Below are 13,406 nucleotides of genomic sequence, written 5' to 3' on the forward strand. Positions count from 1 at the left end.
TGCTCTAGTACATGTTTGGATAAAGCTAGAGAGGGCTAAAGACAGCAAGATAATATCCAATGCTATCTTTTCCTAACAAAGGACACTTATCAATTGGTTTATTTTGCCAGTGTGGAAATTTTGGTTCAGCTTATGCCCAAGTAGTATCAGACCATCAAGCAAGACAAGTGAAACTTGTTACACTTGAGAGAAGGATGAATGAAGAAACGTTTAAGTAGTGATAATGAGAGTTTCACAACACACAGCATTTGTGACCACGACCTCACCTGACACACAAACCAGAAAATCCATTACTGATGTAACAGTTGTGAGGCTGAGCAATGAACTGCTGCAAAGGGACTTCCTGGGGAAGTTTAGGAGTCCACAGCGCAGCGGCTCAGTGAGACCGCGTGGTTCAGAAAACACAAGCAAACAGTTTCAGTGTAGCTTCTGGGTACCACCCGCACAGCAACAAATCCTTAGTGCGAGTGAGCACCACAAAGAGACAAGGACCTTGGAAGCATTTCCATTTATTTTGCTGCAAAATACTTTGCACGCTCACTCACCTTTGGGTGAAAGCATCTGTTAAGTAAAGGCAAAGCATCACAAGAGCAGTACCTTCCACAGTTGTATTCTGCAGTCTCCCAGTCACACACTCCACAATTACGGGTTTCTGACATTTTGACAAGATTTGCTGTGTTACGTGGGATTCCCGTCCCCACCCACCCTCTATCATCCTGCAGTATGTACAGAATTAGGCTGGCAACGTAATGGTGCATTTTCACTTTCTGAACACTGAGGAACATCAATGAACCAGCTGTTCTCACCTTTTCAGAAGGAGCTCATTTCCAGGTTGGGGGGGGGGAAGGAGAACAATTTTCATAATACAACACACGAAAACTCCAAGGTTGCAGAGGCAGAGAATTTGAAAGGAAGTTCAAAGACAGTGCAGAACACACAGGTTGGCATTAGCATCCTCACTGCAGCCGACTCAAACACTGCTTATCGCAACAAAAGCCGCCATCACATCCTGCCCGCTGCTGCACAGCCTGGTGAGCACCTCCAGTTTCTAGAATCTCTCCCATACCTGCTTCACTGTAGCAAATGAGAACTGACTTACAATACAGATACGTATTCATCACACACATGCCTTTAAGAGCACAACAGGCTATGAGTTTATAACAAAGTCTCATTAGGGATTTTCAATATTACAGGACAAGTGATAGCTTAATGACTACAGATAGCGAGGATGACAGCAGGAGAAAACCCAGTTATTGCTGGCAACAGAAGTGATCGGGTTTCCTACATCCAGGCCCACAGCTACACAGCATACAGTATATACTCCAAAAATCGTCTGGCACAAAAATCAGTAACAAAAGAGACAGTTTTCAATACAAAATCTTGGGTTATGTAATCTGTAATTTTTTTTCCCCCTAAGAAATGATTCTGATCAGGTTTTATGGTCAAACTACATTAGTTAGGGAGGGACTGGTTGGCCTTCTATCAAAGGAGTTCACCCGGTACATTTTACTTCTTTCTCCACAAAGAGTGAATACAAAAGCCCGGTGGATGAATAACCCTGTTCTGAACAAGATATCACATAGTTTAATAACTTTGCTACGCCATTAGTTTTAATTCCAACCTGTATTCCAATATGCACATGACTATTTTCAAATACAACAAAAACTTGAAGTAAACAGCATCAGTCATCAGCATGGCAATTGGTAAAATCCTTCACAACCTCAGTAAAATCTCTATAAACATTGTGGAAAGTAGATACAGAATGTACATAAAACAGTTCTCTATACAAAAGTGCATTTTAGCAGTAAAATTAGCAAAGAACCTGGAAAAAAAAAGGGGAAAAAAAAGCCTTAATTTAAGCAGTACCACTTAAACTACACCATCCACCTCACCCCCCAACTCAACCAAAACCAAAACCTCAAAGAAAAAACTCACTTTCTCCTTGCTTTGGTTATTAACTGTATTCAAGGCTTCAACGTCACTTTCTTTAATAGAAGAATTTATTTATAATTTGGAAATATCTTAAAGTTAGCCAGGTGAGAGAGAATGCAAGTATGATTGATCAGAGTTAAGCGTCAAAACAGACAAGCTTTGAATGGTATGAACATTTGCATTTGGTAGATTAATAATTTAACTTTGCAAACCTTAAATGGAAAACGGCGTGCTGATTGGGTCCTTTCTGCACCCCAAAACTGCGAGATTCATAAGCTTGAGAATTTTAAACCAATAAATCTAACAGCCATAAAAAAATGGCTTATAAGAATGAACCTCGAGACCCCCAGAACAGTCAGGTTTATGAGTATTTATAGACCAACGCATCGACTGAATTCAAAGCTCAAAGAGTGTTAAGAAAAAAAGAAATGGCTTTAGGCCATTCAGCATAGATGAATAGTAAATATTGCCATTTTATATGCTTCTATACCATATATGCGCTCTGTTGTAAATGCACATGAATAAATTCATATAGTTGTGTGTTTATTTCCATTCTTCCCCCAGAGAATGATTGTGACCTTCACAGGAATCAAACCACAGTATGAGAACTAAAAATCAAACCTAGGAAAGCCTTGCCCAACATCTTGATTGTTCATCTTAGAAAGCACCCCATACTCGGCATACCATCATTTAATCAGCTTCCCACATAAAGAAAAATAGTCCATGTCTTAACAGAGACAAAGGGCGATATTAGATACACACACAGATCAGACAGGTTTGTCAGGCAGCTAGCTTCCTTCCTTATAGTTAAAATTATGTTAGAAAAGAACGTTCTCTATTGTTTACAGTCTTATTGCAATCAGACTTTCAGTGCTCATTCTAAGCCTTTTTAGAGAAAAAGTTACCATGGAAGCAAATCATTAATGTTACACAGCTTAAATAATTACATTTGTATTACAGTGGGTACAAAGCACATAGTTACACAGCTTCAGTACCATGGAGCAATACATCCATTGCTGTTTTGTTATTGTTTTTTTCCTGTGTCTCTCTATTCTGCTTTTTAGGGTGACATTTTCCTTCAATGAAGGAAAAGTGCAATTTTGTTGTTGTTGTTTTTAAACACACTACAAAATAAGTGAATTTTAACAGTCCGTTGTTGTTCTGCATCTATCCGAACCCAGCAAGCTGTAGATAGCCTCCTGTAAAACAAAGCAGCAGCAGCTACGATCACTTAAACTTGAATCAGCAAGATGAGGTTTAACAACAGTTTCAACTGAGTAATGCAACAGGAACCCAATGCAAATTTTAAGCATACAGTATTCTGCAGGATGTGAAAAAAACCTCTCACCCCTACTCAAAATTAGGGTGTCATTAGAAACTAAGAAGGATGCAAAAAAAACAAAGCGCGTGTAGAAGTTTGTGATACAGTCTGAATTCCCACAGCTATTCCTAGCGCTGTTCTCAGAGATTCCAAGTACTCAGCACAGAGGTAAGCAAGCAGACATGAATGTTCTGACCAGAGTGTTCCTAGTTTCGTATTCTCAGGTTAAATCCGGAAGCACAAGATTACAGAGCTGTAAGTTATATGGCACCCCTGTAAACCTGCACTTTTCTGTCCATTTGTCTGAACGGAAGTAACGGAAGTACCCAGCTGGAGATGAGCCACCCCAACCAGCTACCATAGCGCCTGGGAACTTTTCTCCAATACAGCAGGTGAATAATTAGAACAATGTAATCACTTGGATTAATTTATATTCACTTAAGATCAAGCTGAAAATACTATCCTCTCTCATTTAATAACTTCGGGAATCTAGCAGACAGGTATCTCATCAAAACAAATGGGTTCAGCTCTCAGCATCTTCAAACTCCACCATCATGAGGCACTGCACCTTTGTACGCCACTAAGAACTTTTTAGTACTGTTTCTACAGAAGGAAGAGAGGTATCAATCAGTTATAGCGCAGTGCAAGTGAATACTGACAGGAAACGGTCACTTCTGGTTAGCAGCCAAATGATGAGCAATACATAGCTAACATCCAGGTTTAAAATGATATTTTTCTATCAATGGCCAAGTCAATGAGAGTGGCAAATTCCACATGTACTACTAACTAGATTATGGACCTCACTTTTACCTCACTGAAACCCTTTCAGAAGTCATTGTTCAGATATTTTGCTGACCTGATATTTCAGGGCTATAGGGAATGCCACCTCTAGAATTAACATACTCAGCTGTCATGACAAACAAGTGTGCACAAGACATGCAGAATTAGTGAGTGAGTCGCCCCACACCTACATAAAGTGGATTGTGCGATTCTGCAGGATTGGGCCACATGCTGCATTTACAGGCACCTGTGACCACATTGAACTCATTAATTAATGAGAGCAAAATGAAAGCAGTAAAGCATCAGGATTAAAAAAAGAGTAATTAAAAAAAAAAAAATCACCTTCCTGAACTCAGAACTAGAAAATACTTTTATGGCCCTTTAATTTTCACACTGAAATTTAGAAGGATTAATTTCATCTCAGGTGCTGGTGGAAAGAATATTGTAGCCAGTGGTACCAAGGTAAGGACAGAAGTCGCTTTACAAATAGTCATGATGAGGAAACAGGTTAAAATTACTACCTGTAAATCTGAATTTTAAGAGATACTTCAAAAGCAGGATTCCGAAGCACATTTGGAAGAGTGCAACAACCCACATGGAAGACTCATCCTCAGCTGGGTGGCAAAAGGAATAAGCATATAATTAGAAAAGACATAGCTGTGTCTACGCCTAATCTATCTTGCCTATGAAATTAATTTATTTAGACATAAGTTTAGAAATAAAGAAGACACCAAAGCTTTGTGCCTCTCGTTTGCAAATCTGTTTCCAGTAGCATTTTTAACTATTGTTAAGAAGTGTCCCAGACAACTTTATTAAAGATTAATGCACTTTTAATGCATAAAGGTATTACATTTGAATCTCTCTACAGCAATCGTTGGGATATACTGGCCAACCTTTACTATTGATCAGACTAAGACACTGAGCAGCCAAATAATTTTTTAAAGACTAAGTTTGCAAATTGTATGTTTTTGCCTTTATTTATTTATTTTTTAATCTACCTGCTTCCTAAACAACTATACAATTAGGCATTATTTCTGTATACAGATTTCCTGCTTTGGAAGTCCTGCTTCTTACTTTCTGTGCAGTTCAAGGTAATCTGCAACTACTAGAAATGGGATTCGTCACAGTATTCTGATTTTGTACAATCCAACAGAAAGACTAAAGAAAGCCTTACAGAATTAAAGTGTGTTTGGTACTACCTCCCTCTTTGCCCCCCAGGTTAAACAACTCTCCTAACAGGAAAGAAAGAGACAAAAGCAGCCAAGTTTAATTACACAAACTAAGTGAAAATAAAAGACTGGAATATAGAACTGCATACTTAGTGTCATCCAAAAGCATCCCTAGGTATATGCCTTGCAAGAAAGTCGCATGTTAGCCAAGTTCAGTTTTCTGTAACAACTATCTATTCAGCAGCTTTTCAGAAGTCAATTAAGTTTCTGAAGTCTTAGTTGCAAAATTAAGTCTCAAAAAGCTGAAGTTACTCAACTCTTAGAACAGCTTGCAAAAATTACACTTGAGGAAAGACCTGGTTTATACTGTTAACATTAATCAAAATTTGGTCAAGAAATACATGTAAACAATAATACATTTAAGGCTTAGAAAGAACACTGATAAATTCACCCCTGTCACATTAAAACATCCACATCTCCTTCATGGTCCTCTTCAGTCACTTTTAAAGAGAGCACTTCTTCATTAAGAAATAATCCACTCAGTCTTTCCTTACGAGCTTGTCTTTGCTCTTTCAGCTGTCTCTTGCGTAAGGCTTTTTGTTGCAATTTCCGTTGCTTGGAACGTTTCTGTCAAAATATAGAAAACAGACCAAAATGAGGTGCTGTTCAGTATATTAGAAACCACCTTTAAAGCTGCTAAATACATTGAACAGTGCATTAAGGTCTGGTCTGAAAAAATTAATGAAGTTAGATGAATAATTGCCCACTGAACTCTCACTCAGCTTACCCAAAAGCAATCAGAGGACCTACTCTACATACATCATGCCAGAAGGAATAGCCAGAACTGACCTGGCTAAATAACTTCAGCAGATCCACAGTTACTAAACACATTCTTTCAATACAGATACCCCAGTTAGGATCAATTAAGTGACAGTAGTAAGATATAAAGCTTAAAACATATGTATGTAATTAGAAATGTTTACTTTTGAATCCCGGATTCTTTCTGCAGCGCTTGTAGACAAGTTACTATCGCTGTGCGCTCGACTCATGTTGGCACTTGAATTTGAAGCAGAATTAGCAACACTAGAACCACTGCTGCTTGCCGAGCTGACCATGCTGGCACTGCTGCTGCTGACACTGGCACCACTCACACCGCTGGTACTGGCACAACTGTAGCTACTCCTTTTCCAGTTTTCCCTTGCAGATCGCTGACGAGGTCCGTGTTCCTTGATATAGTTTCTCACCTTTGGAAAAGATGCAGCAGAATTACTAAGGCTTGATAAATACTGCACGGAGATACCCCTCTGCATGTAAAAGAAACAGACTGCCTATCAATAATGATGAACAAATTCAGCTAGTCTCTTAGAACATTCTGCTGTGGCTGCTTAAGTCTTAAGCCACCTTACAACCACCAAGAGAACTAATTTAAGTAAGTGTTAACTTCATCACAGAAAGAAGAAACATGAGTAACAAGGTTCTGTTTTATCTTCCCTTCTGCTCATTCCCTTTAGTTTTCAAGTTACAATTATAACACAAAACAGAAAAACTAGCAAAATTCAGCTAAACTAAAATGTTTATCTAAGGTATTAAGATCGTTTATTTTGTTACAATTGAATAAAAGGAAAATTAGTACTTTAAGATGATACTTATTTTGAAGTGTAAAGCAGCCAAATCCACCCAGTGATTGTGGGGTGATTGTTTACCCTTTGCAATCTTTACACTCATCACAATCACAAATACAGAGCAACACAGGAGTTCAGTCTGTCAGGACTCTATCTTTTCCCAATAACACATCACAACACAACAGGCCAAGAAGGCAGTAGCATATACCTACCATACCAATCAGTTGCCATTCTTGTTAGAATACGTATTTTACAACATCTTTAAAATACGTTGGTTTATATCTTTTTACATTAAGTTTACAGTCTCCTCCTTAAGGAGAGGATTAATTCTTCTCCCTCTAATTCCTTTGAATCTTAAACACTAATTTATGCTCAGTTAGCAATTTCATCTCCTCAGTGAGACAACAGTCATGAAAAAGGAATCAGCTTTGTCAGAACTGGTTCCACAGCATAACTCGTTACATACATGCCAACATTTCAGAACTGACTGCTAGACTTCTAACAAGTACTGAGAATACATGATCGGTCTTTTATGTAAGTTTAATATATATAATACGTTTCTGAATTGGTTTCGTTCTTGACAATGTTGTGCACTAGTCTATTTCTAGTCTTGTATGTAACGATGATATAGGAGAATTGATCGTGACTCTAAGATTTTGCAAGACACAACTGACGTTAGAGGGACTGAAAAAAACAAAGGCTTACATACAAACCTTAACTCACCTGTTTCAATTTTTCATCTGTGAGACAGTTTAGTTCAATAATGAATTCACTATCTGTAGGTGATATCTGAGCAGTAGGATCAATAATTTTGATAATGTCAAGTTGCTCTCGAAGGCCCATTTCTGTACTGACTTTGCGACTTAAATATTCAATATATTCAACCTACAAGCCAAAGAAAAGCAAGCAATTTTTGAAGTGTACAAATTCTAAAAGAAAAGAAAAAAAAAGACTAAGAGAATAAAATGTTCTCAAATATTGCTTCCTATGATCCCTGGGTCACTGAGAAGCCGCAAAAACTCAAAGTGCAAGCTTGAGAATCTGTTAAACTACCCATTATGGTTGCAAAAAACAAGACAATGTCAAGAATCAAATGACACTGAATATAGTTGTGCTTACACCTACAGCAATTACCACGTCCTTTAAGATGTTGCACTGATTAGTTCTTCTGTATCTTAACAGTTCTCATGTGGGTAAAAAGTTGATTTCACCTGTTCATCGTTTGTCATTGCGCTCCATGGAAGTTCATCAAGATTCCTATGTTTGTTTTTCTTTTTCGGAAGCAGACATGGAGAGCTTGGAATACTAGGTATAACATCAGAAAGTACATCACTCCCACTTGTAATGTCACTGCCAGGCAGCTTGTAACATGCAAGAGAAAGAACAAAACCTTAGAAAACAGTAGACACATTTAAAGTCATTTCAACACAATTAACAATTCAAAACAGAGTCAAATTAGCAAATCATCGTTTATCTGTATGCTCTAACAACTACCTATTAATTACTAACAAACCTACAGTACTTGCTTTAACCTTTCAACAATCTGCAAGCACAGCAAACTCAAACCACCACTACTCTCAACATAGGCCTCTTTTTTTAAATTCCATTTAAATAAAGAACAGAATGATGTGGCATTTCAGTATTCCCCTTCTCCATCACCGTAAACTGCCCATTACATTCTAAAGCCAAACCTCATATTCTTACTTTAGGAAGGATCACTTCAGAGTAGGTCTCTAATTTATACCACATCCCATAATTACGTGATACAATTGAATTAAAATTGTTGTCATTTTCCTGGAAGCAACTGCAGAACTTTAGCTAACATCACAAGTACAACTGACATATAATTTCTGAATACATTTCCAGTTAAAGTGTGACAGCTGGATTACTCATAGTCAGAATCTGCCAGATAACACTGTCCAAAGCCTCAAAAGTCTTTCAAAAATGGTACAAGTTGAATCAATCATGTCTCTGAAAAAAAATATGGTCGTTAAAAACAAAAAAAGCTAGTTACTAATCAAACATGTTGTCAGCTAACTAAGATGTGAGAAATTCCTTCTTTTCTAAACAATTACCCAGTTTATCAGGCAACTAAAATGTCACAACTCGGTGAAACACTGAATCATTGGGATCCAACCAAATTGCTTCCACAGGCTGCACTGCACACTTGTAACTTCAAAACCTATAGAGACTAACAGACTAAAATAGTAAGAAATTCAGAGCAAATTTCAGTCCCCATTATCTTATACTTATTTTCATCTTTCAGAATAGAATTTGTACTTTCTGGAAAGCTGTATTTTCAGTCCCTATGCTTCATTTACGAGATGCTTTGTCTAAGCTTTATGACAAAATGCGAAAGTATTCTTTGGTGTATTCTGATGTACAATATTTCCCATTTCAAAGTTACGGGCACACTAAAAGTTCATTTAAAAGATTTAAGTGCTGGAGTACTGCACCCAGGCCTAAGGCCCCCAGCACAAAACGCACCTGGAACACAACCACAAAAGGGTCACAAGGATGCTCAGAGGGCTGGAGCACCTCTCATATGAAAACAGGCTGAGGGAGTCGGGCTTGTTTAGCTCGGTAAAGAGAATACTCTGGGGGGACCTCAAAGCAGCCTTCCAGTGCTTGAGAAGAGCTTATAAACAGAAGGGAGATCGCGATAGTGACAGGACAAGGGAAAATGGTTTTAAATCAAGAGGTTAGATATTAGGCAGAAATGTTTTTTACTCAGAGGCTGGAGAGGCATTGGTACTGCTGCCCAGAGAAGCTGTGAATGCCCTGTCCCTGTAGGCTCAAGGCTGGGCTGGATGGGGCCCTGGGCAGTTTGAGCTGGTGGGGAGAGGTTCCAACCTGCAGACGGGAAGAAGCTGGAACTGCATGGGCTTTGAGGTCCCTTCCTACCCAAGCCACTCTGTGATTATATTATATCATTAGAAGACTGATAAACAAAATAGTAAGGCCGAAGATACCTGAACTAGACCACATTGCATACAGACTAGAAAAAAAAAAAAAAAGCAGTTTACACTTTTTCACATCCAGGGGAGACAAAGAGAGCTCCTATATTTAACAGGCACCAAATAAATGGAAATAGGCTACAGCAAGACTTCTATGCTTTATCAAGCTGCCAGCTCAATTACCACAGAAGACTCAAGATGGCCAAATCACTGAAAACAGACATACAGATCTGGTTATACAACAACTGCAGAGCAGATCTCAAGGCATAACTTGCAGCTGTGAGGTTATGTCCTATATGTTGGTCGCAGAGAAATCACAATATGTAACCACTCGTCTTTGAGGAGCCAACCTTCAGACTCTCCTCAGACTAAACAGTCTGGGATGAAACAGAATGAAACGTTCTCCTTATCACTGAAGATTCAGATATCTGCTCTTAAGTTTCAGCAGTTATCAAGGAAAGAAAAACACAGAGGACTTTTCACCGAAAGCTAAATCCAGCACTTAATGACCTATAAAGAATTTTCCATTTACAGAGGAACATTCACAGTTTACCTGCCATTCAAACTCGCTGTCTGACCAATCCCAGTATGTACTGATAGAGGAAGAGACATCACTGCAGACACTGCCTTCGGGAAACAAATCAAAAGAGGTGAACTCCTGGTCATCCAACAGAGAATAGCAGTCATCCTGGTCACCAACTGAAACCGAGGAGAACAGCTCCTCACTGCACTCTGAGCTGGCTACACTAGTTCCACAGGAAGTCAAGTTCCATCTGTAAAACAGGACAAAACAAACAGAAAGTAGTAACTATATTGGCATTGAGTGTTCTGAGAAACGTTTAGTTCTCCTAGGGCTCAAAATGTTATCTCCACTTTGCTTGTCAGTAACACAACTACATCCATATTGAAATCCATTTAAATCATTAAATCATAAGTAAATCTATATTGAAGTTACTTTAAAAGGTCCGTAAACAACACCAAAAACAGCAAGGCAAAAATCCAAACATGTTTGTATCTTTATCGCAAAGCGTTAACACTTTCCATCTCAGAGTGCTGAACCCCACAGCGTGTACGTTTTTTGCCTTTTAAAAACATTTTAATATACAAAAGTTGCCTAAAACTATCACAAAGACTGAAATAAGAAAAACTAAGGAGGAAATCAATTAACCTTTTGGAAAATACAACAGTCACTAATCTACATTCCAAGTTAGAGGCCAGAAGTAATTCTAGGATGACGACCCCATACAAGACTACTATTTAACTGGGAAACGTAACGTGATATACCTGAGGTTTCATTATTCACTGTTTTCAACTCTGAATTGCAAAAGCAGACACGTCCAGAGAATATGTTGTTACAATTAAGTGCAAGATGGAAACGTGACGTATGAAAATGCCGCTATGCCAAATCTAAACAACTTTTTCCTCATAATTTCCTTAAAAAGAGAGTTAGCGTCGCTGCTGAAGTTAAACTACTGAAGACTCAGATTTCACAGAATGTATTTTCTGGGAGGAAGCCAGAATTTAACAAGCTTACAAAACCAGCTTCCATATCTGGATTTATATTACACGTTGGTAAAAAGTAGGTCGAGACAACTATGAGTCAGCACAGCACTGCAGTACAGCCAAAACTATTTGCAAAAGCTTTTAAAATTCACCATACCAATGCACACAGTAAGCTCTCTTTCCATCAGTATATGCACTTCGGTCCGGCTAACTAGAGAAACACTTTCTTATCTAACTGCAAAAGCTGAGCAGTGCCATAATGCAGACAGGCTGCTCTCCACCATCATTATTTAAGCCTCATACCTGGCTGGCTGTTTGCAGCGGACTCACTTCCACATCTATTTGGCAAGCATGAATTCATCTGACATCGAAAGCATTCCACAAACTTCCCTTTTAGAAGATTCAAGAGATCCTACTCTCCCTTTCTGCAACCCCTATCCACGTGCTGTGTCATACTGGTACTGACTTTTGCAGGCAGGGTAATCTATCAGTATATAATAGGAGAGAGGTGATAACTACATAATTCTGAACATCACAACAATTTTGATACTCATTAAACACTAAGGAAAGGTGAGAGAGCAGTTTCCAGACCTATTAGAACACAGGGTGAGGTATAGGGACTCTGCCACCAACCAACCACGTGCAGGCACCTCAGGTATGCAGTAGCATCACTGCAGGAATAGGCAGCCACCTCACACACAGGGGGCCTGCTCCACTTGCTGGGATAAACTAGGTGAGAAAGAAGGGGGAACCGCTTTTACAAGTACTTGTGACTTTAAGAAGTGGAAAGCCCTTGGGAGCAACAGTTTAACCAGTGCAAGGCTAGGCATGCCTTCACCCAATGCAACGCAGTACTGACTCAAAATGCCTTTCATATCCGGGTTTGTGAAATGAACAAGACTGGAGAAAACACTCAGGAAGCACAGGCCCACAGAAAGAGAAACAGAACGAATACATGGTACCCCTCAAAGCAGCATTTAGTCCACAAATACCAAGCATCTTACCATTCCTGTCACTAATAGATCTTAGGATAAAACACTATGTCATGACAACTATTTGATCAATGTTTCTCACACTGAATCGTTTCAGAACCAATAATTAAGAACCCGCCCTTTTGAAAAACACTTTTGAAGCGTTATTTCACACTTCACGCAGATTCAGTTGAGAGACTGTCTACTCATTAAGCTGCAGTAGAAACATTAACAACCAGTGGAAGCATTTTGTAGCACTGGAATGGAATCTAAAACTACCACACACCTGCCAAAGGCTGGAGTCTCACAAACGATTCTCCTAAAAGCTGCTGCCAAACTCAAGTTTAGTTCTACACATACACGGATGCAAATTAGGTTCTTAGGCAAGCAGGACTGTTTCGTTTTTATTTTTCAAGTGCAACTGGCATTTCTTTAGAGATGTACCAGCAGCTTCAGAGTAGGCCATCGCTACAAACCCCAGACTGAAGGATTTGCTCTTAAAGAGAAGCACTGCATGGGAACGCTGCAGTCACCGAGCTCCTGACTCACTCGTAAGCTCTGCAGGCTTGCTGATGTCCACGCCTCTGCTGATTTTAATTACAACAACCACAGCTCCCCCCACGTGCTCGTTCACAGCGCTCAGAACAGCGTTAAAATATAGATACACAAATATATATACATCGGGAAGAACCCATGCGCTTCAAAGCCCAGCGGAGCCCACACCGGTTACCGCCCACGGAGGCCAGAGATGCGCGGCCCTCCGCCAGGTCCGCACAGAACGGAGCCGCCCGCGGCACAGCCTCAGTCTCCGGGGCAGCACCTCTCGCCCCCCCCCGCCCCACCGACCTATTGGAGTGGAAGCGGTGCAGCGGGTCGGTGCGGTGGCAGGACGAGAGCTGGCAACCAAAGTCACTGACATCCAAGCAGCCCTCCTCGCTCAGGCTCCCGCCCCGCGGCGGGTGCTGGTGCGAGAGGAGCGGGCACGGCTCGTCGGGGGCTAGGAACTTCTCGTACAGCTCTTCGGTCATGGCGGCGACGGGCGGACGCCTCACACACGCAGAGGCCGAGCCGCAGGCACCGCCATGAGAGGCTGCTGGCAGGAAGTGCCAGGGCGCCGGACCGGCGGCCTTCTTCCGCCGCGCCGTCACAGC

The 13,406-nt window shown here is 40.1% G+C and overlaps 1 protein-coding gene across 1 annotated transcript; it reads right to left on the reverse strand.

The window, feature by feature from the left end:
• Window positions 1-1,134: 1,134 nt before the first annotated feature.
• Window positions 1,135-13,406, reverse strand: FAM199X (family with sequence similarity 199, X-linked). Its single transcript, XM_072334769.1, has 6 exons — window positions 13,102-13,406; window positions 10,335-10,554; window positions 8,036-8,185; window positions 7,548-7,709; window positions 6,186-6,446; window positions 1,135-5,829 (listed from the first exon to the last, which is right to left on the reverse strand). The coding sequence occupies exons 1-6, from the start codon at window positions 13,281-13,283 to the stop codon at window positions 5,659-5,661; spliced, it is 1,146 nt and encodes a 381-aa protein (XP_072190870.1). The 5' UTR covers window positions 13,284-13,406; the 3' UTR covers window positions 1,135-5,658.

Source organism: Excalfactoria chinensis, chromosome 4 (genome assembly GCF_039878825.1).
Source record: "Excalfactoria chinensis isolate bCotChi1 chromosome 4, bCotChi1.hap2, whole genome shotgun sequence".
Lineage (NCBI taxonomy): Eukaryota > Metazoa > Chordata > Aves > Galliformes > Phasianidae > Excalfactoria > Excalfactoria chinensis.

Bases quoted from the DNA above. Each gene is read 5' to 3' on its own strand.
- FAM199X (XM_072334769.1), bottom strand. From the start codon at position 13,283: ATGACCGAAGAGCTGTACGAGAAGTTCCTAGCCCCCGACGAGCCGTGC. The intron at 10,555-13,101 runs GTCGGTGGGGCG...CCTGTTTTACAG, and splicing joins CACCGCTTCCACTCCAATAG to ATGGAACTTGACTTCCTGTG. The intron at 6,447-7,547 runs GTGAGTTAAGGT...TCTTTTCCAAAG, and splicing joins CAGATGAAAAATTGAAACAG to GTGAGAAACTATATCAAGGA.